The sequence below is a fragment of the Mugil cephalus genome, chromosome 6 (genome assembly GCF_022458985.1).
Source record: "Mugil cephalus isolate CIBA_MC_2020 chromosome 6, CIBA_Mcephalus_1.1, whole genome shotgun sequence".
NCBI lineage: Eukaryota > Metazoa > Chordata > Actinopteri > Mugiliformes > Mugilidae > Mugil > Mugil cephalus.
The window spans coordinates 4,648,414-4,672,012 of record NC_061775.1 but is presented as its reverse complement, the minus strand read 5'-3'; the positions used below and the strand labels follow the sequence as shown (position 1 = coordinate 4,672,012).

At 41.7% G+C, this 23,599-nt stretch overlaps 1 protein-coding gene across 1 annotated transcript; it reads right to left on the bottom strand.

Annotated features, from left to right (window-relative positions):
- Positions 1 to 7,486: 7,486 nt before the first annotated feature.
- On the bottom strand, positions 7,487 to 23,006 carry cdc34a (cell division cycle 34 homolog (S. cerevisiae) a). Its single transcript, XM_047587296.1, has 5 exons — positions 22,564 to 23,006; positions 12,807 to 12,893; positions 11,921 to 12,018; positions 10,418 to 10,552; positions 7,487 to 10,299 (listed from the first exon to the last, which is right to left on the bottom strand). The coding sequence occupies exons 1-5, from the start codon at positions 22,744 to 22,746 to the stop codon at positions 10,077 to 10,079; spliced, it is 726 nt and encodes a 241-aa protein (XP_047443252.1). The 5' UTR covers positions 22,747 to 23,006; the 3' UTR covers positions 7,487 to 10,076.
- Between the last annotated feature and the right edge of the window lie 593 nt (positions 23,007 to 23,599).

The following is a 23,599-nucleotide window of genomic DNA, read 5'->3' as shown; positions in this document are numbered from 1 at the left end:
CTGTCTAAAAACAACCAAATGACATGAACATCATTAGTCAGAGAAAGTCAGAGAGAGATGCAACACATTGTTTGTCGGCTCAAGCCTCATTCAAAGGGCCAAATTCTTGTTTTGGCACGCAGCACGGAGATGTTTTGTGCAAGAGAATTATTATATATAAAACTGAGCCTATTTGGCCAGGAAAAGCACACACAGCTGAGCAGACAATGCACTGTGGAGCATATGCACCTGTGTGCTGCGTGATCCAATTCAGTCTACAGACAGACCCTTTTTATTATTCCTCGTCCCTTGTTTTTTTTCTGTCTGTCTGTCTGTCTTCGGGTTTAAACCAACTGACTGGTTTCCCTGGAAACTTTGCTATGGCAACAAATACATTTGTCTAAAATAGGATGAGCCCCACTGACTTCATTGATCTGCAGGACAAAAAGCACTTTATTTGTCCAAATTGCCTGGTTTTGAGTCAAGTGCTGTGTAACCCGTGGACTGAGAGGGCTACGGTTAGTGCTTTATCAGACATAACTCGCATAAAGTCAGGAAAAGCACTGCACTGACTTGACAGGGAAGAACATCAGCAGATTTTCAGCTGCTGAGAACATCTGTTGACAGGGACAAACAGCTTTGCAACAAAGTGATTATCCATTGTACAGTATATTGTAGTATATAGTCATGGAATAGGTCAGCGCTGCCTGTCTCAGCCTTACTCAAGCCCTTCTCGTCGCAGCTAAATATCAAACCCTTTTTACAGTGAATGAGTAGCTGGATTTAACTTTAATTATCAGATTGGGGCTCGCTTTGTAGGATTTATGTGGATACATTAGCAGAGATGGAATATAAAAGCTACAATTATGTTTTTATCACCTGTAGCTATAAATCACTTTGTTTTCATCATGAGCCTCAATGTCTAAATAGGGAGCAGGTCCTCTTCCACAAAGCCTCCCATGTTTGCATAGTAGCTCTGAACAGACAAACAGTAAAACATGCTAGTTTACATGGAAGCTTTGACTTTTACAGACTAATGAGCTAAATACTATGTAATTGACCTGATAACCACCACAGGGTCTCCTACATGCTTGGAAAGCGAGGGGGTAGTTATATGGCTGGAATCTGCAACATCACCACTAGATGTCACTAGATTCTACACACTGGTCCTTTAATGTTTTGCAAGTAATGTTAACCAAGTTTACCATCTTACAGTAGTTTAGTGTGTTAAAATTTACACAACAGTTAAGGTTGTTGGACATGACATTGGCTTAGTATGCACATAGAACTCCCTAAAACACTCCCTGAAGTTCAAGGGATCAAATTTATTAAAAGTCACCCTCAGGCCCACTTTGAACTTGCATAACCTACTGTCTCTCTTTATTTATTTACATACTTACTATGTTCTTCTGACAGTATATTTAAATATCTAAGCTACATATTTTGTACATTTCATTTATTTATATTTAAATATATATCTTAAAGTGCAAATATTTAAGATGAAAGGTTGTTAGCAGTATATTAATGTATATATATTTAGTATCCGGCTGCTGTAGCAGGCTCGCAGGATCAATAAAGTAGTATTAGCATCCCATATCTTATCAAATCTGTCAGTGTGTGGGAGCTTTGTGCTAGAACAGATTCGATTGTCTGTGGTCAGGCTTATGTAGTTCTTTTTGATTCAAATGTTTCTAAATCCCTATAGTCACATTTTCTACCTGCCCCCCCCCCCCCCCCCCCCCCCCCCCCACTCAAACCAGCATAAAAGCAATCATGTGAAATAAACAAAACTTTTCAAACATTACAATCTTCTAAGGTAACTTAAGTTTATACCAATGCACCATAGAAATATGAACATACATTTAATGTTTGGATACATGTCCTGAAAAAATATATATAATATCTTCTGAGCATACAGTCCATGTCTGTTTAAGCCTATGAGCATGTGTGCCCAGAGAGGAAGATGAAGTTGCCACGTACCCGGACGTCACTGTTCGACATATAGCAGCGAGGAAATGCATCAGGACAGTATGGCATGTAAACCATCTCATCTATGCGTGCTGACTGGAGATAATTACACGTCTTGCCTCCAGAGGTCATTGTCTGATGTAATCAACCTGTGAAAAGAACCACTTACCATATAGATTGCAGAGAAAAATTTGAACCCTCACCCAGCTCTGTCTGTCATCTGAAGCCAGCAGTCAGAGCTCTCAGCACCCCGCAGACACTCGACATGTTCCACTCTTCAAGCAGAACAAGGCACAGACTGACCAGACTTGTCAGTTTACTAGCCCTGCAACAGGCTTTTCCTTGTATTTGACAAAGAGCTATTATTCTTTTATACACAAGGTGCCAAGAAATAGGGAGTGTAAGTTGACACCTTGCTTTTTAGTTTGGTCTAAGATATATATATATATATATATAAAGTCTGGAAAGTATATTGGTGGATACAAACATTGTGTCATCTGAGATGTCCTTCCTATTTTGACTCTGCTTATAATGAAAATGAAAATTGGCATTTCATTAATCAGTGTACGTTATCCTTCCATAAATTGCTATTTATGGTATATAGCTGTGACTACACCAAACTAGACAGAAAAACATTATTAAAATAAAATGTTCACAAAACAAAGTTGGAGAAAAGAACTGAAACCAATAAATGTTTAAAATATACGGTTTAAAACTTACCTAAACGACTAACCAATAATTTCATCATTTCCATAAACAAATAACTTTTCAACATTAGTTACAAATGAAAAAATAAAAATGCAATATAAGTGTTGCAAAAGCAAACAGTATATTAAAACCACGTACTTGGCTGGAAAACTCGTGAATGTCAAATCACTCTGTGCACAACTCTAGACTCACACTGTTAACAGCTTCCTCTACAAAATAATGAGATCAATACAGAATCTTCTGAGAAAAGGTTAATGTGTCTGTTCTGCTCTCATTAAGGGGCTGGACCCTACAACTCTGTCTCCCCGAAGCTGTTACAGACCTGAGTGTACAGACGCGCACCTCCTCGCTGAATCTGAGTCAGTGTGGTTCTCCACATGTACAGACTGATGTACCGGCACAGGGGCAGCCAGTGGTACAATGGCACGTGAGGTTAAAATTATATATAAAAATCACTAGAAGGACAAAGGTTTCAGCACTGTGACGCAGACTCTGACACTGCTGACTCCTTGAAAAGGCACCGCACAGGAGCGGAGCAGGAAGTCCGGCGTGCCATCACGTGTGCTCACTTGTTTCTTTTGTGTAAGTGTGCTTTTACACTTAGCGTGTATGGTCAGCGATAAAAAAAAAACCTAACACGTCATAAGGTTCATATTTACCCCACTCTTCGCTTATTGTTGCCATCCGTCCTTTTTCTTTCCTGCCCGCCCCTCCCCTCCCTCCCCACAATTTCTGTTGCCTTGGAGACGTCTCATACACTGACATATGGATCAATCCCCTCCCTCCATCCTCTCTATCCTCCACCACTCGTCACACATTTCTTCACCTCTGCGGTCTGTTACAGTTCACCCAGCTGGCTCATTCCTCTGCGCCACCCAGCTTTCGATGGGTCACAGAGGGCCCTGACTCGGTTGCCTTCTTGTCACTGGGAGCCTGCAGATTGCTGCCAAGCTGACAGTTGTGAGCAGAGGGATGAGGTAACACATGGCCACAGAGTGATACCACAGAGAGATAACTCCGAGTTGTAACATCTGGCTCCGATCCAGCAGCCGGTATTAAGGGCTGGAGTTTAAGCAGAGTGATATCCTTTCAGGCAAAGAACACTGTGCAAAGTATGAAGGAAACCACAGAGGGAGAAGACAGTCTGTAAATGCCAGAACCATTTGAGTGTCTTGCTTTTTCTGGTCTGCTGAACTGGCATTTGAATTGCACACACGCAGGGCAAAAGGTCAGACCTGTCGCCACAGGAAACAAATTTGATGGACTCCGCAGCAAAGATGGTACATGCCTGTAGGGGGAGACTGATGGGATGGCCTAGGAGCTTGGGTGAATTGGTAAAAGGATGAAACATAAAATAATGATCTAAGGAAGGACAGAGCCTGTGTGCACTCAAAGCTGGCCTGAAACACCAACATATGGCATAGTGATCTACTTCAGATTGATGATTTTCATTTCCAAGTGTCAGATTACAGGCTGTCATAGGTGGGTCAACTTCAGCAGGAAGAAAATAGAGGGTGGAAATAATACACCATGGAGCTCTATGTGCATGTGTGCTGTGTATACACTGAATATGATTATTGTCCATTTCTGGATATTATAGGGAGGACAGCAACTCCAACAGAGACACTATGACACTAGAAACACTATGTTGATTGGAATCATAGAAGTGTGACCTCAGAAAACAAGAGAGAGACACTTAGTCTTAGCTAGTAGATATCTGAAAATAAAAACATATGCGAATGGTTTTATTATTCTTAACTCTGCTGAATTAGTGGCTCCTCAGGCTTAACTCAACCACTGGCAAAGGGCTTATTTTTTAAAAAGGAAACAGGCAGTTGCTGCCATCTAGAGGTAGAAAGCAGAAACAAGCTGAATTCACAAAGTTAAAATAGTTTGTGTCCAGCTAAGGAAAACATGTGTAAAATCTCATTGATGATGATTATGAAGGCACTTCACATACTTTCCTCATTCTGTTGGATCACACCAAACCATGAAATAAAACCTGCAAGCTTAAAAACGTCCTGACGATGTGAATTATTTGATAGGTCGAACAAATGAATTGAATGCAGCCCTAATAGGGCAGAGGCAATTTTAACTGTATTGAAAATGGCGCTTAACTAAGATGTACCACAACCACTGTCTACAAATGAAAAAAAAAAAAAAAAACTCTTCTGTTCTGTCCCCTGTAAAGCTTCACTGACAGAGACGGTGTCCCTCTTGCAGATAAATTAACGTGTCATTTTGTTTGTATCAGTGATTTGGTTTTGTTTTTTTCCTTAGATAAAAGAACATGTTTACCAGCTACCGAGAGCACTCACACCAGTGTAAGAGAAGAAACAGCTCCTGTTCCCAGCCCTGCCTCCTTCACGGCAAACATCTTGACATTTTACAGTAGGGAAAGGCACAGGTGTCTTAATGATGGCTGCATTCCACCTGCTTTTTGTGCGTTCTGCCTCACTGTCTTGGGCACCTGCACACCTGCGCTCTCCCTGCTGCTAGGACAGGTCAAGATGTCTGCTATGAAAATGTTCTATTCATTGCAAGTTTAAAATTTTAGGACTATGGAAAGACTCTCTTGACATTTTCAGATGCTTCTTCATACTTCCTCGGTCATTGCGCTAGGATTATGATGTTTGTTTACCAAGCACACACTTCAGCCTCCAGTTTAGGATGCAATTGGATGTACCACTCATCACCCGTGAACCTCTTTCTCTTAACAGAAAATTAAACAATACAACTCACTGATCAGCAGGAACATGTTACCACCTGCCAAACACGGCGTAGCTCCTCTTGCTTTGCAAAAACAGCTCCGACCTGTTGAGGATGCGACTGTGAAGGTGTGCTGTGGTATCTGGCACGAGTTTCCAGGTGGGGCCTCCTTTTATCGCACTTGTATTCACCAGCACATCAGGAGACCAAGTCAGCATTCACCTTGGAGCATGTGTATGATGTCAAAGAGAAGGCCGCCGCTGCTGCATGAGTCCCAGTGATCCATTCAACCAGGAGACGTGTAACATTAGTGTCTACAAGATGAAGGGTTGTTTAAAGTCTTAATTGTCTCCATGGGAAAAATAGGAAAAGTTCCATAACCTCTGAGACAATAAGTAGACGTAGGCACAGATCATTCGGATAAAAAGATGTCAATTCTTCATGTTTCTAATGAAAAAGATTATGTTGAAATTTAAGGATAAAATAATCGAATGCACTAGTCTGGTCATAAAAAAACTGGAGGCAAGAGGAAGTTACTCCAGTAAAACTATATGGAGCCTGGCGAGTTTTTCTTTCTTTTTTTTCCAGTCTGCTAGACTGTACAGATGGGATTTATGAGCCAGTCTTTTGAACGGCTCATTGAAGATCTGGCTCCCCTCACAGAGCCGTTCAAAAGACTGGCTCATCTAGACATTTATTTATTATTGAAATGCCAGGTTAGGGGTAACTCATTTTATCCTTGAAATAAGCCAAATCTTATCTTATCACTGGCCTGCATCAAGCAGAGAAAACATCTAGGGAGGTTGAAGCAGAAGCTACTAAAACTGGGTTAAGATCTGTCCAACGTATTACTAAAGGCAGGAAGGACAGTGAGGAAGAAATGTGGAAGAAATGGAAGAAAAAAATCCTGACTGATGATTATTGGAGGTCAGTTAAACATTTGGTGAAATCAAATCAAAGGAAAACAACAGTAGAACTCAAGGGATTGGGACTGAACGACTGTGTAGCCTTAAGAAAACCACTAATTAGTGAGGCTAACTGCTCCCTAGCTAACTTCAATTAGCTAGGGAACATAAAGATTGGACTTTGGAGAAATGGAAGAAGGACAGGTCTCAGATTTACCCTGTTCCATCATGATGTTGCATCAGGGTAGAGAAGAGAGGCAGATGAAGTGATGCACCCATCATGTCTAGTATCTACTGTACCAGCCTGTGGGGGCAGTGCTATGATCTGTGGTTGCTGCAGTTGCTCAGATCTAAGTTCAGCAACATTATGTCCAAAGAATGAGGTCAGCTGACTACTGAATTTACTGAATGACCATCAATGGATTTTTTCTTCCACAGATTTTTTCTTTCTACACAGACACATACCAAGATGACGATGCCAGGAGTCATGGGGCTCAAATAGTGCAGGGAATGCCAAAGTATTACATTGTGAAAAGCAGCAACCCCATATTTAGTGAAAACAGATCTGGACATGACATTTGCTTTACAAATGAGCGCAAGAGCTGTTTAATCATCTCCAATCATAAAGGTAAGCTTTTAAAGTCCCGTTTCAAGTGATGCATTAAAGCTTAATGCCATTTTTTTAATTTAAATTTTTTTTAAGGAAAATGCATCAGAGAAATGATTTGCATTAATATCATGCAAAGCAGAGCTAAATTAACTAGCCTTACCTCTGCTCCTTCCAAGCGTCATTGTGTCTGGAGTGCAGAAGGAAACAGAGCACAAGAAAAAAAGAAACCAGGTCCATTTAGAACAGGTTATTCAAGAAACCACCTTTTCCACAGATACATGATAGAAAGCATCAGGAAATCCTTTAAAATTCTCCACCACCCTCTGAGTCTAGCAGGGTGACTGCAGGGTACAAATCTCATCTCATGCTTTCCTCACATTATAATGTAATAACTAAAATGTTTTTATTTAAAAAAATAAATAAATAAAAAAAATCATTAGGTGAAAAAGGAAGAACACGTCTTACCTCTCAGAGCTAACCCTGAGTTTCATTCATGTCATTTACTCATCCCATGTCTGTAAGAGAACACAGAATACAAAAACCAGTGAGACCTTTGAATCTCAACAGATCAAATAAACTACCAATAAAAGCACGAGTGAAAACCAGCCAATATCTAATAAAGAGCTTTATTTCAGATTTTAAATAGATTTACAAACCATAAGAAAAAAAGAAAATATAAACAAGGGAAAAAAAAACATCAAGTGATCGTCAAAATATCCACATGTGCATATCAAGGTAGAGATTGTAAACAGTCCTTTGAAGCCGAAAAGCGAGACTCCCCAGGGTCAGGTTCACTCAGTTGAAAAATGTTTTGTTTGTTGGTTGTTGTCGTTTTTTTTCCTGAGGTTCTTGTTGTTTTGCTGGGTTTTTTCCCCTCAGTGATGCTGCCACCAATCAGAGCTCAGAGAACTGATGGGGAGGAGACGATAAAACAGTAGTCTGATAAAAAGATGAAATCGCATTCTTCCAGAACATTAAAACAGAAATGGGGAGGATCATCCAGAGGTCATGAAATAGATGTTGGATAGTCAGTTACTCAGTATTGATAAGTCACCGTGGACCATTTAGGGCCAATTAATAATTACTGTGTGGTGTGAATGACAATTTCTTTAGTTTTGTGTAACTGGTTGATACACTTAATAATTAATCCGTGAACCCAGGGCTTTTAACAATCAATATTCTTAATACATATAAGGTAGAAGGTTTTGCAGCTCACACCACATTTTGGAAAGGAAAATCTTACATCAAAACAGAAAAGAAGCCCGGAAAACACAAACCCTCAGCCCATTCACAATGCAACAGTTTTAGATTAAAATTGAGGACCGTTTTCCTTGGACATAATCCCAACCCTTATAGCAGATCTAAAACCACAAACACGTCATAACAGCATGCTAGTGGAGAACCACATTCTCCTGTTCATGCTCAAAGATAAACCCTATCCCAGTACCTTCCCATTTTTGCGCTTCTTCTCCACACTTTCCAGCACATCTCATGAACGATCAGCGAAATATTCACACACAACGGAAACATGGTTACAGCAATGACAACTTCATTGCGAATACTGTTGGATGGTGGTCATTTGTGCTACAGAGCACTCCTGGCAGTTAGGAGGGGGTCATTTTCATTGTTCTGAGTCACTCACACGGCTACTTGATCTCCAGGTAGCAGGGTTCATTGATTCAGGTGAGTCAAGATGGCTGCAGCTCAGTTGAGGGTTTCAGAGATTTAAAAAACAAACAAAAAAAAAAAAACAGCCTGTACACACAGCCACCAGTAGAGGGCGAGCTCTGTAAAGGCTTGAGTATAATGCAACTCTTCTGTTCTGGAGATTTGTGCTACTCCGAGTATGACCCAAAAGCCTCAGACAAAATCAAATACAGATACAACTACACATGCCCACCTCTAACCAAGGACAAAGTCACTCACAGATACATAGCTGGCTTGTGAAACTCAAGCGTGAGTTCAGGTCAGACTCTTGCAAGGCTCAGCTTTACTGCCACATTAAAGCACTGCATATTAAGTAAGTTCAAGCACTGACTGCATAGGTGTTTTTTTTAAATACAGTACATTGGATTTCATGAGCAGCAGTGGGCTCAGCTAGCTGTTTCTTAATGCATCCAGGCCACTAGTAGCACGTGCTTGTACGATGAAGGCTGTGTGGCAGTCGCTAGAGGACGTCTGTGGGATTCTGGTCTACATTCCATTCTTTAGTTCAGCTGTTGGATCTTACCTTTCTCACTCACACCCCAGTCACATTTGACAGGTGCTGCCATAAATAAGTCAAAACTTGTTCCATCAGCAGGGCGCAGCTTGCACAGTATTTCCACCTGAGACTTGAAGGTGGAAGCAGAACTACTGTGAGCCTGAATGTCTCCCTCTGCCACCTTTGTCTGTCTGGCTGGTCGGGGGTTTGCCTTGACCGGATGGCCCTGTGAGTCAGTCATTTGGATTATCGGGTAGTGAGGGAAGGCACAAGGGAGTGTGAACGTTTTTAGAAATAGATAGCTTCCCTGTTTGGAGCAGCACAAGCCCTGGGGCTCAAAAGGTCAGAGGTGAAGCATGGCAGGGCCTACTAACTGGAGGTCACACACATGGCTCAGAGACGGAAATGACTCAGCTTTCTGAAACACACGCAGTATGCCAATTTTCCTAAATTAATGTCTGTTGCAAGCATGCTTTCCTGGTTCTCCTTCTATCTGATATTTCATTCCTGGCTGTTGATGAATTCAAGAAGAGACTCGACCATTCTTGAGCTAAGGTTCTTTAAAAGAAACTCGGCTTTCACATACGCTTAGTTCACTCAAATCCTGTGGTCTTTTTTTAAGGAAATTTAAACAAATCTTTTGCTACCGGTGCAGATAAGCATGAGGAAGTCAAAACTCAAAACTTGAAGTTATCCTGCTGTGTGCGTGTGTAACCTCTACTCAGACGACAAATGGAAAAATGAAAGAAAACATGTAAGAAAGAAACAAACAAAAACAACTCTGTAGCTTCTTTTCTTCAATGCAACAGGTTTTAGTGTGCATACTGTGACTGCACATGTGAACAGGGGGCCTGTGCTAAATGATGATTCAGGAGGAAGGGAAAAGGGGCAAGGGTTTAAAGTTCAGTCCATGACAGAAGAGGGAGGCAAGTGTGTGTGTGTAGGAGGGGTGAGAACTAGTCGTGGTCGGGGGAGGTGGTGCTGGTGGGTGAGGTCAGGAGTCCTCTGTGCCCGAGTCGTCCTCGTCATAGCAACAGTCTTCGTTGTCGTCCTCGTCGTCGTCCTCCAGCTCCTCGTCGTCATAGTAGTCATCGTATAAGAGGTTTGAGCCGTCGTCTGTGGGTGGGACTTGGGTGCGGACGCAATATTCGTCCAACGTGACGGGAACCTTGACGCCGTCCCGTTCTGCATCAGCTTTGGTAGCAAGCACCTGTTTTCTGTGAAAAAAAAGAGAGAAAAATGATAAAAAACCAAGCTGGAGTTCTGTGTCTATGCTCTACTGACACGCTTCTGTTTGGATTGTGAAGAGAGCTGCATGTATTATCCCCTCTGTACCTGATGATCTCAATGTATTCTCTGTCTTTGCCCTTGCTGTCCCTCCACTTGCGGTACATGACGGATGCGTCCACGTTGGCTGGGGAGAATGTGTTGGGTTCATTCAGCAGAGAGATCACACTGAGCAAGATGGTCCTGAGGGGAAAAGGAGGGAGATTAAAATAGAGGTAAGCAATACAGGATGAGGAGAAGGGAACGGGGAGAGAAGCAAAGATGGAGGTAAGATGAGACCAGAGACACTGAGTGTAGGACAAAGAGGTATACACTTGGACAAAGAGAGACAGAAGGAGAGAGGGAGGTGAACTTTAGGGTCATCAATACAGATACGACGAGGATAAACTCCCAAACATCCACCGTGTCTCCTTTGAATGTTTGATTTTTAACTCTTAACTCCATTTCTTACTTAAATTAACCAGGAGAACTGACCAAGAGGTTGATTATCATACAGAGGCAGTGTTGTACAGTACACACTGTCCCTCACAAGTTTTTCAAGCCTTGTCCTCTTGAGATTTTTTTTTTTCTGTTGCTGCTGTCATTATCTGCTCGAGGGCTACAGAGTCCCCGTTATTGAGAGCACACTTTTATTCAGCTATGGGAGATTCTGTCTACGCTAAGGAGATGGAGAGAGAGAGACAGAGGGAGAGAGAGAATTGGAAAGCAGGATGGGTGGAATAATTCAATCTATGTCAAGTAAATATCAGAAATAAAGGAGTATGAATTATACATCATGTTTGGAAGATCGCTCTGTTTAAACTGCAGGAAGTGGGCTGCCAGTTGAGAAAAGGGCCTCAAACAAACAAATGTCTTGTTTTCGTAGTATGTGATCTCCCACCAGCTCTCTCAACAGTTCTTCTCTTCCCCTGGGCCGAAATGTGGGACTGTTTTTGTGATAATCAGCTCCAGGGCTACAGAGGGCCCATTATTGTGGACACACTTATATCCAGCTATCAGTTTGTGTGTGCGCATAACACATAAAAGAGAAAGCTAAGGAGAGAGAGAGAGACAGGGAGAAAACAAAAGAGAGCTTTAGATGGATGTAAGAAGGTCCCAATATATCTCTATGTAACAAATGGTATAACCATAAACCTCTGAAGTAAAGGACTGACTCTCTTACCAGAACAAGATGACCCCAAGACTAACCAGTGGTTGCTAGAAAGTCAGAGAATCGTAAATGTCCTAGAATATTTGTTTCTATTAACTAGTCATTTGCAAGACATGAAGACAAGCTGTCTAAAACCGTGCAGGTTATGTTAAGGGGTTTGCTTCTTCTGACTGGTGGAAGCCATGGTGAAAATGAGGGCAGTGGAAAGATGCAAGTTGTGTGTGCACACTAAGGAGGAAGGCATCAATGGAAAGTAAAACTTGAATAGTTCAACCGAACATATGTTTGTTTCAGCTCGTTGTCAGGTCAAAATACTGATATGTGGACAGTGATAGAAGGGGAAAAATTGACTGAATTGGGGCACAATCATTTGACAGATTATTCAAGGACCTGACTTGTACCTGACGTTCTGTGTGGGGTTCCACCTCTCTGAAGGCAGCTCACCGCTCTGTGGGTCGTCCACTGGTGGGTGCAGGATAGAGATACACACATCGCCATTCTAGAGACATGAGAGAATACACCACTATGTTCAGACAAAGTGCGGTTAATATTGTTAATAGGGGTGGGAAAAAAATGGCAATATATCACGATACTTTTTCTGGTGATACAATATTGATTTTGACAATGTCTTAACATCGTTCATCATTTTAAAAGAAAAAGTCATGTTTTGGGACGACTGTGAACGACTTCCACACCTCTGCCCTGCAAGGTGTTGCTGTGGCGCCACCTTGCTGCGTAGAGCTTCCTGCAGTGGCCATGCATTCGAAGGAATGGACAGTCAAGTAGCAGAAGTGAGCTTGGCAGTGGCGGCAAAACTTGAAATGTCATCAAAATTCAAAGCTGACGTTTGGAGGCACTTTATTTTAAATGGAAGATGGAACTGATAAGATGGACAAAGAGTACCCAGTTTGCAAACTGTGTTTTGACAAGTGGCAAGAAACTTGATCCACTTTTTGTAATGCTACTGCAATAAATTGGAAATGGATAATTTGAATAGTTTTTTGACTCAGTATGTTAAATGAATTATCACTGTCATCTGACTACTATACAACTATATATAACTTGCATTTTAAGCTGCATTTAAAAAAATTCTCACAATATTCTACACAGTGAACTGTGTAGAATATTGCAATATATTGCATTATCATGATGTCGCAATAATGTATCGTAAAGTCACCAGTATCCACCCCTAATGGTTAAACATTAACCACTCTTGAATGCAATCACTCAAAGGTTTCTCCTCACACATATCACAAACCCTGAAACATTTATTTTGGTCAAAATTACCTCATAGATGTTGGGGTGCCACATCTTGGTGAGGAAGCGGAAAGCAGGTGGAGAGTATGGATAGTCAACGGGAAACTTGATCCGAGCCTGAGGACCAAGAGAAGATGCATATTAACAACATGGCAGGCAGTTTATTACCCTTCTCTCATGGCATGACTGCATGTCTGAACTCTTCCAGAAACATTTCTATCAGTTAGACCAATAGAGGAAGGATGATGTTTCGAGTCACACTTAGGCAGAGGCATTTAATTAAAGCCCACTCTTGCCGTCATGTCCAGTGTGAAGTGGAGCAGACATGGCACGGCTTAAACTGCTCTGCTGGTGGGCACTGCATCCAAAACATAAACCTGTACAATGTTGCAGTAGAAACACACATATATGTATGGCCACCTAAATCTGATTCTGAGGCTTAAGTTAATAAACTTCTTGTTTGTGACGATCAATGAATCATGTCAAAAGCACAGAGTGTTGCAAATATTTAGCTCCAAGTAACAGCATCCACAGCTGTAGTATTTACCACCAAATTCTTGGTAGAGCAGCACTGGTGATACTTTTCAAACAGAGCTTCGGGAGCGGACGTCACCCTGTGCTGTTAATCACAACACCGCCATATTGGCAGGAAAGCGCACTCTTTCAATGACTATTGGGTTGACAACTGCGAGCAGCTAACTAATTAACCTGGGGCTGTCGGGCCCCGGGATGCCAGAATAGTTGGGGAAAAGCAAAGTGGAAATCGTTTTATAGGATTCCCACAGATCCCATAAGACGGCAGATCTTTATATCAGGGACAGAATCCAGAGTTTTCCCAAGTGTAACGTCTTGTTTATTTTGCATGTTGACATGATGTTCAACAGATTTCTTTTCATAAAGGCAAGTTAGACTAATGTTTATAACATTGATTACAAGAGGATGTTGCTGATTCAGCACTAAAACTACTGACAATAAAAAAGAAGTTTGGGATTAAGCAGATTCTTGTTAGGGTACACAGTACAATGCACTCGTACAATAAATAAAAATAAAAAAAATATTTTGTGTATGCTGTGGTGCATTTAGACATTCATTTAAACTGTAAAATTAACGTCATAGAAGAGTGGCATATGACAGAGACTATTTAGCACAGTGATTAGCTGGTTACATTATGCTGCCGTTAGGACAAAGAGATGATGTTTTTAGCTGACAAACTCCAAAACTGGATGTGCATGAGAAAGCCTGACTGCGTCCATTTGGACCCCTCCAGGCTCTTGTATGCTTTTAGTGACTCCGGAGTAGGATGAAGGAAAGTTAATGAGGTATTTCTATATATGTGGATACTGCAGGTCAGAAACATTGTCCCCACCAGCTGTTTTAATGCTCAAAAAAGCACACCTGGGGCACGAGGAGAGTCTGTGATATGCCATCTGTTGAGATTTGCCTTGTACTGGTTATTCTGAATCTGTTTAAAGTGCAGTAAAGTCTGACGGCCTGAAATCAGCACCGGCGCCGTTCAGTTTCCTCAGAGTTTTCCTGCCAATATGGTGGTGTCAACAATAAAAGTCATGTGACACCCGAAGCTCTACAGACAGCGATGATGGCAAATATACACAATGGTTACCTAGACAACCAGAGTGTAGGCCAACTAGCTACTAGCTACAAAACAAAAGGTGATGAACAAATCGCTTTAGATGTGAATGGGGCTTTTACTTTGAAACAGCCCTGTGAAGGTGTGTCAGAAAGTGAGAAGGAGCCATGCTATCCTCACTCTCAAGGTGCACAACTCAAACTGATCCTCACAAAAACAGCCACGCAATCACACACAAGGACAGAAACAGCTTTATTCTGTGAGCTTTCTCAATAAAGACCACTGAATGAAGCCCTCCACAATAAACACTGATCAGCTTCAATAGTAACTGAAAGAAACCTATAAATAGAAGCTGTAGAGTCACTGCAAGCCCTACTGAGGTGGCTGAACATGGAGGAACTAATGACAGTGTAATGTAATATGGTGTGGAGGAAGGGAGGGAAGGATGCTTGCAGTGCATTCAGCTGCAGAGCGTTCAGACACACCGGTGGCTGCAGGGGAGGGCGCTAGCATAAAGACATTGTGTTTGTCCTCTCCAGCTGTCACTGCAACCAAGACAATCCACTACTCACACCCGTGCTCTGCTATTATATGTCCTCGCACTGAAACCACACCCACACCAATGCATTGTGTAAAATCCTGCGTGTGGAGGACCCCTCCTCATTTTCCACAAGGCGTGCCATGGGAGAGAGCACACACCGACCGGACTGATTACACACACGCACATCACTCACAGCATGAAACCTTCTGCTGATCCCCCTGTCAAACACACACACACACACACACTTGCTCGCATTTGCTGATTCGGCATGGTCAGCTGGTCCTCGCCACAGTGAACTCGGGAACGGGAGGGAGGTGGGGAATCGGCTGCATGGGAGCAGGGAGGTGGTGGAGGGTGCAGAGGGAGGGGAAAAGGGATTTCACTAGGAATAAAAGGGGCTGGGCTCTATACAATATAAGCTTTTAGCCCTCTCTGACTGCGCTGCATGACTTAAACCGAGTGTATGCAACTGAAACATCAGCGCTAAGAACATTAAACGCACGAGCCGTTAACAGTCACATTATCTGTCATTAAGACGCATGACATGTATGATGACCTCCACATCTGTCGTGTATAAATGAATCCAGACCTGCCATCAAAAGAACAAACCTGCTCTCACCACAAACCCGAACGGAGGGGAAACACTGACACAACACTGAGAGACCAGGGGAAAACTAAATCCCTGGAATGACTGTCCCTGCCAGAAAGCTGGCGGCCCGTCAGAGTGCAGGGTTCAGGCCAATAGTGTACACATTACAGCCTGGCAACAGTGGAACACGTAGCAGCCAGCCAGGTGGAGCTGGGGAGGCCAAGCAGCAACAGTGAACAGCTTGGATTTGCTGCCATAACAATATGAGCATTAAGATGTTGGCCCTCCATCTCCCCTTACTTCCACATCATGTCCACAGACAGATAACGGTTTTATCTTAAAGTACCCTGTTCTCTATGGAGGGCAATAATGAGCTTAACTTCCAGCACTCGCCAGAGAAGATGCATCTTGTATACCTAAGCTCTCATCAGTAGCCATTCAACCTCGCTTTCAGAAAACATTTGGCCCAAGACCAAAAGTCACAACACTTCCAGTGGGTAAAGTGGCTTCAGTCACTTTGTTTTGGTGGCTAAATAAAGGAAACTCTTCAATGAGCTTTGCCAAATCTAAAAGCACCATCCACCAGCACCACTCCATTTGCTGTTTGTCCAACAACTTTCATCCAAATCTGTTCACAATTATTAGACATAATGGTGACTGACAAATTAGGGCTCTGTTAAAAAAAAAAAAAAGAAAAAAAAAGGAAGAAACAAAGATGTTCTGATTCAAATTGACCTTCATTTCAAAGATCTGATGATGAATCATAAAATCCTTGCATTTGTATTTCCTTCTTGTTTGCAATCTTGCTGCAATCTTGCGAGATCCAAAACGTGGTGAAAGAGAGGTGATGAGTGACAGATCTTGGATTCAAAGTGTAAAGATAGAAAAGCACAGCCATATGCAAGACGTTCCAAGATGTTCTGTAAATAAAGCAAATGTTTGATACAAATGACGCCACCAGATTTATAAAAATCTTCTCCATAACTGAGCAAAAATGTTTTAAAGCAAGACATGTGCAAGGATGTTGAAATGAATCAGATTAAGATGTTATGAATCAGAATCAAATTAATTTATGAAATCCATACTGATACTCAGCCCTTCAAGAGATTATAAGACATGAAAGAAAAGGTACACTATATCCAACTGTGCAAGGTTAACCAGAGCGACCCAACACACTGGTGATAAAGCCACTCTGTCTATGCCTGTACATAACTGGATGAAAGATTTCTGCCATATACAATTTTTAGCCAATTGCTGGGGAGCCTCTGTTTCAGCATGTATCATAAAATAGCTTCATTCATCACAATGTGGCCAGTATGAATGCGAACAATTCCTAAAGCAGGAAAGTGGGCATATGCATTAAGCATAAGCATGAGCACTGATCCTCATAAGAAGGTAAGAGCATGATTTCACAATAAAGCTGACCAGGCAGCTTCAAACTGTTCTCCTGTACTAACCCAATTTCATATTTTAGCAGCCCCAGCAGCAGTTTTAAAAGCAGGAGGACCGGGGCTCTTCACCACTCAAAAAATGTGGATGGAGGGATAGACGGAGGAGGGAGAGGATGAATGGATTGGGTAAATGAGTGGGATAGAGTTGGTCGGCTCATTTGCTCTGAAGCAGTGGGCAGGCAGCTTGTTTTTCTAGCTCATCAGCATCAAGCAGAAAGAAGATCCAGGAGAAACGGAACAAGGAGGAGGAAGAGTGAAGACGAGGCAGTAGAGTCTTAGTAGACCAGCATATTTCTTTTTTGAGTTTCTTGTGTATGATAGGTATTTGGCCCTCAATCTCTCTCTGTTCCTTCACATACAGCAGCTCAAACACAATCTCTGCCCGTCACACAGTGGCAGCCTGAATACGTTTGTGGCAACGTGCCATTGCCACATGTCATCCCTCATAACTGAATTGAGAACTGAATTAGCTGCATCTGTGGTCAAAAGGTGATTCTCTGAAAATTTGAGCAGCAGACGTTAAATGAAGCCAATTCCCTGCCAAACATGCAAAAATGACTTCTGAGAGATTTTTCTTGTTACAGAGGAAAGAGAAACCAGGGTTACTTTGCTCTTTCTATGAAAATGTCTCTTGGATTGTGACCTAAAAAACTGCCTTGAAGAGAGAACGGAAGTAAGAGAGAGGACACGCCCACCCTGTAGAAAATGACAGCAAGGCAAAGTAAACCAGGTCAATGCAAAGACCCTGAACAGAACAAATCATTCTGTTCTCCCTGAGCACCTCTTGTCTCTATAGACCTTGTCCTCACACACACATCCAACACCAAACACACACACACACACTTGGAAAGATCCTTGTGTAGAGTAAATGCCGTAGCCTACAGCGCACATTGGTCACCTTGATAACCACGTTAACGTTGCCTCGTTCTCTCGGCTCTCCCACCACCAGCAGGACATAGAGAAGAAAGAAGGATCAAAAACTGAGTCATGTTTCTAACTGATTCTCAGGTGATCACACCACATGGACACTTCAAACAAACAGTCCACTGAGCTGTGTTTCAGAGGTTTGATTACCACACTAGTAGCCAAAACAGGAAAAGGAAAACAACACTTGGCTTCAGGGATGGTCATAACCGCCGACTCGGGCCTCACATTGACCAGGATCTACTTTCAAAGGGGGAACCACTGCATGAAGGGCTCTGCCTGCTCTTGATCTGGTTGTTTCAGTATTCCCAGTACATTTTTTCTCTGGCCTGCTCTGGTTTCGCCATGGCACAGCCAGAGGGAGAAACATGATTCTGGCTGCTCAGCTAGGCCCGGCCCAGCCCCTGTGCAGTCGGGCTGGGTCCTCTTGCCTGTACCCTCCCTTCCACTGCAACTGCAAGGCTAACAGGGAGTCTGCACAAATTTGCATAAACCCCAAGAAGGAAGGAAGGCAGGCGCAAATAGTCAGCTTCGTAACAGAACAGCGTGTCTGTCAACTGACTGTCAGAAGCTAAAATAGGCCAAAGCTAAAACTTGGAGGCAGCACCCCTCTTTCATATCGGCTGTGAGAATGTGCTCCGTCAGTCAGCTTGACTAGGATGTGAATGGTATTTTCTTACACAGCCTGTGTTGCAGAACTTAAATTGCAATTTCATGCAACAAAAATATGACACAGCTGCCCTGTATCATTTAACACACAGCATGATTTCTGCTGTATACCACCATGAGAAATCTCTCTGTGAAGCATTACAAATGACCTCAGGACTGTGGATGTATAGTCCTGACAGAAAAAACAAAGCAGGTCTGAAAATATCAACTGGCAGATTCTGGGGTCACAGAGGAAGGCAGGCAATAGTCACCTAGTCTCGGTCATCGACCAAGCACAAGACGTTGTGAACGTTCTTGTTTTATTAGCACAGATCAGCAATAAATGTGAGGAGTTTTGTGTTTGGTTATTCCTTCCACCATATGATAACAGTAATATAACACTAAATACCATATTTCCTCCAATAGTGGCCGGGGCCTTTATTTACTCAGTCGCCCATAATACCCAGCCATTATTGGCTTAGCAGGTAAACCATACACGCAACAGCAGTCGGGCAGGATTAATAAATGCTTAAGCACGAGCGGTCAGAACAGATGAACAAATACATTTTTGAACAGTTTGAACTGAAAATAAACAGGGTCCATTCATTAAGCTAATTGAAAAAAAAGGTGCTGTTCTTACACATATGAAAAATAGCAGAGGGTAACTATTTTGGTGTCAGAACAACAACAGTTTTCATTAACAACACAATGAAAAATCCAATGATACCAGACTCAGCTGCCAGTAAAATCCAACAAAATTTATGATTGCTCAAATATTAACATCGTCGCAGTTCATTAGTCAATAATAGTGCCATGTAAATTAAATTACACATAACTTGCAGGGTAAAATTGGCCAAGACATTATCACACACACTAGCGCATCCACAATGACTGAAATATATAGTTATTTTGTCTTTGACCCGGCCCGTATTTGAGGCCAGGATATAAGTGTTTGTGTAAAGCATGCCTTTGGCCATTACAAGAAACCGCTATTAACCGAATACCGCACACTAATAGAGGAAATACCATATATTGATTAAAAAAAGGCAGAAATACACAAATAGTATAAATACTGAGAAATTAAGATTTCAACAGTAACTTAATGGGTATCTTGCTAGTTCCAAAAAAAACTCTCTGTCTGAACAGCTGGTATTTATGGAGTTTAGTACAGAACTCATACAAAAAGGCAGAAAAATTAAATCTTGGCTTCAAATTACATTACAAAGTACATTTGTACACTTTATGCCTTGTGAGGTTAAGCCTATTGGTTGGATCTGTTGAGACAGGGACACTGCTGGGTCTATGTGGAGAGAACAAAAATTACTTTTGGCTTATTGAGGAGTGACCTGCAGAAAATGATCTGCAATTCACTACTATTCTTCCATTTTGATTATTTAATTTAGATAATACTGTGGCAAACCGGCAAGAACTGTGCAAGCCATTTCTTGATTGTGAAATCCATGGAGGGACTGACTGGAGATCCAAGGCTCCACAGCAAATTCATTTACAAACTATTATTGTAGCAAGGGATTACGGTTCTAATAATTTTCTTAACGTGAAATGTTGAATGTTGACAAGTGTTGTCAATCGGAGTGTGTTACTTCACGCGGTCAGAAAAATGTAGACTGCAGAAAAAAAGCTGAGCAGAAAGAGAGGATCAATGTCAGAGACTAGAGCTCAACTGGAAAACACAAAGAGCTATAGAATGACTGAGCTTTTATGTTTTAGTCATGTGTGGTATACCATAATCCACAAGGTCCTCTTGTTAATTGCAATTGTAATGCCACATAACACACACAATAAAATGTCCACAGAAATGTTTTCATATTAAAGTCTCAGACTAACAATGTGCAAGAGTGAATAATGCAGACTTTGTGTACTTCGCGCACACTGGTTAAATTCAATAACACCATGTAAGATGTTGTTGAAACACTTCTTTAATTGTCTACTTCAGTCTACAAGTCCCGAGACTATAGGTGGCTATGGGACAAACGGGCCCCCTGGAAGTAATCATCAGACACTCAGAGCCTAGAGGGACACTTCACATGGCAAAGCAGAAGACCTACACAGTGTGGAAATAGAGTGAATGAATGTCACCATCAGGGAGCCACCTACAGGTTAAAGTTAAATTTATTACGATAAGGTACCATATTTACTTAACCACTGTGGACCTGGATCACTCTGGTCTGAATAACATTTAATATCTTTCAGTCCAGTGTGAGCCTGCAGTCATGACAACACGACAAGTTCATCATTGTGTGACTCTTAAAATACAACACGCATGTGAAATTAATAGCTGACTCAGCCAGGGTTGTACAAGTGACGTCTGCGTGCTTTGTTTCTGGTGAAAAGGCAGCTGCAACAATGTGTCATATATGCTTGTTTGCTCAGGTAAGGTGGTCAAAAAGGTGTGTTGTTTTTTTTTCTTTTTCGTTAGAATATGGAAAACTGGTTAGATGGAAACCCGGCACAGAACAATGAGTCACAGCCATGCGGTGGATTTCACAGGCAGGCTGTGCATTCCTGGCCCGACAAAGGAATCCTGAACACAGCACCCACACGGATACTCTGAATCTACGGTAGCCTGGTTGGGGTCCTTTGCTCGTGTTAGTGGGCTAGAAAAACACCAGAGTGAAAATGAACATATGTCTCAACATAACAGTACAAAAACACTCTAGAGCTCAAAATGTGGTATACAAACAGGATAATCCAAACATAGTGGAAGACGTGACTTGTTATATTGATACACCAAATGGCCAGATTTAGCATTATGAGTCCAGGAAAACAAGCTATTTGCTCGCGACTACTTTAAATCTTATTTTAGGGCCTTGACCTATATTATTTTTGTTTTTCCCAGACCGGGCTATTATGTCAGTTTCATTATCTTTTATTTGATAGTCAAGTCTGAATCTGAACTACTGAGGTTTGTTAGTTCGCCAGACAAAGCAATTAATCACAGTACTCTACGGGATGAATAACCACATGAGCACAGAACTTGAAACAATTCCCTCAGTGTTTTGCAACATCTAAAGATGATGTATCTAGGTTAGAGACTAAACAACAGTTTGGTTGTGACAACAAATGCAAGAGTCCTCTATATTTGCACTGTAGGTGTGTAGTTTCTGGCGTAAATTGAAGTGAGTCAGATACTGTGGGGCAAAAACAGCTCTGACAACCAGCAAATAGCAGGTCAAGGGTCATAGCCGTGATACAATTTACCATAAGGGATACAGTATCTTTTCTAAACTAAGGAAACTGAGAAGTTGTCAAGTTAGTTGAGGTTGCAGGAACTTGTCAGTCCCCTTTTGGAAAGCACAACTCGTCATAAACAGGAACAACTCATCTGTGAAAGTAACCAACTCTGCTCTCAAGGGAGGAAGTATACCAGAAAACAAATTACCCAGCTCATGAGTTACTCAAACTGACAAGCCAATACTGGGGCCATACACACTTCAAAAAGCAAGGCTACCATGCATTATGGATCGGTTCCTTTGAGTAACACTGCATATACAAACAAAACGCCTATTCAACCCAGGGCTGTTGATTTGTAATGAAGAGCACAAAGGAAATGATTGAATTAGTTAGCTGGATGATGAGCTTGCCTGTCCAGAGTAGTGCTAGAGGGGGGTCATGCCAACAACCTTTTGTTTCATGTAACATTAAAGTAACTCTGTCAAAGGCGGTCATGCGCTGGCTGACACTGCGAGGGGCCTCGATATATCAGCATTTTAAAGAAAAATACGCCATAGGAAAATAATAGAAAAAAAAGTTTCGGTGTTACATAGCCTGAAATGCTAAAACGGTGTAAATTGAAACTAAGTATTTAAAGTTGAACAAAGAGCTGTATCAGAGTGACGTTAAACAGGGAACAACTGCCAATTAGCCAAGTTAACGTTATTAACTGTCATTCGCTGTTGTTGAAAACGGTTACACGAAGGCTGAGGCTAACCGCTGCTCTGCCTTTTATGAGTAAAATACTGAAATGTAGGCTAAACTAACCAGCTAAAGAACAATAGGTCGACTGCTAGCTAACATTAGCCACTCACCTTAAAATAACCACCCTCGTAGTGTGTGTTTGGGGGTCCGAATATCGCTACTTCCCAGTTGTACATGTCCGACTCGTCCACCAAAGTTATTTTGAATCCTTCGACCGGCTCATCTTGGAGACTTTTCATCTCCAGCATAAGTGCTTTTTGGGAACTGGCTACATGATGTCCATGCTGAGCCATATTCCAAAACGATTTGTGTAAATATATCGCCAAACCCACCACAGCAGTGACTACGAAGGACAAAGCTAGCTCGGTACAAACAATAGCTTTCAGTAGAAGAACGAAGCCCTTCGCACAGGAACGCGTTAACGTTAGTTTCCGTTTGTCTGGTTCCAAAACAGGATCTCAAATCTGGGCTTTATTTGGTCAGAGCTAGTGCGCCTTCCTCTGTTGTTGTGAGCAATCCCGGGGAGCCCCAGTTATTAACAACCATGTAAACCTACTCTTATAAAGCAAAGCCCTTTATTTTTTCTGTATTTCCGGTTACGGCCTTCGAAATAGAGCTCTATTTTATCTGCGAGAAAACTATATTTTAATTCCATGTTTAGCAGCTCCTGAATTTGCATTATGTTAATCCAGTTGTTTCTGGTGTCACATTCAGCGTAAATGAAGCAGGGTTTTCTTTTTGTCCGTTTGTTTTGAATTAACTATTAACCGTTTCTTCCAACTGCAGCCTGCAGGCCCACTTGACTCAACTATAGTTAATTATGTATTTAATATATATGATCTCCCTAAATATAACTTATTTAAAGCTGAGTAGGTTAGGGCAAATTGCCTTGGTTTAAATCAATGAAGTCTTCATTTTGAAGAGAAAATACATTTAACATTTAGAGTGGGGATTTTATTTTGAAAATCTACACCGGAAAAGTACTTTCGTCCGAGTTGACTTGGCAGCGAGAGCTTCGTCTGTTTTCTGCGCGTTGCTGTCAATCATAAAAGGAGGTCGGCCCAGAGATATTGCTGTTCAGACCAAGTACTAACGAACAAAACTGAAATAATACATGTAAGAAATGAAAATAAACTTTTCTCAACT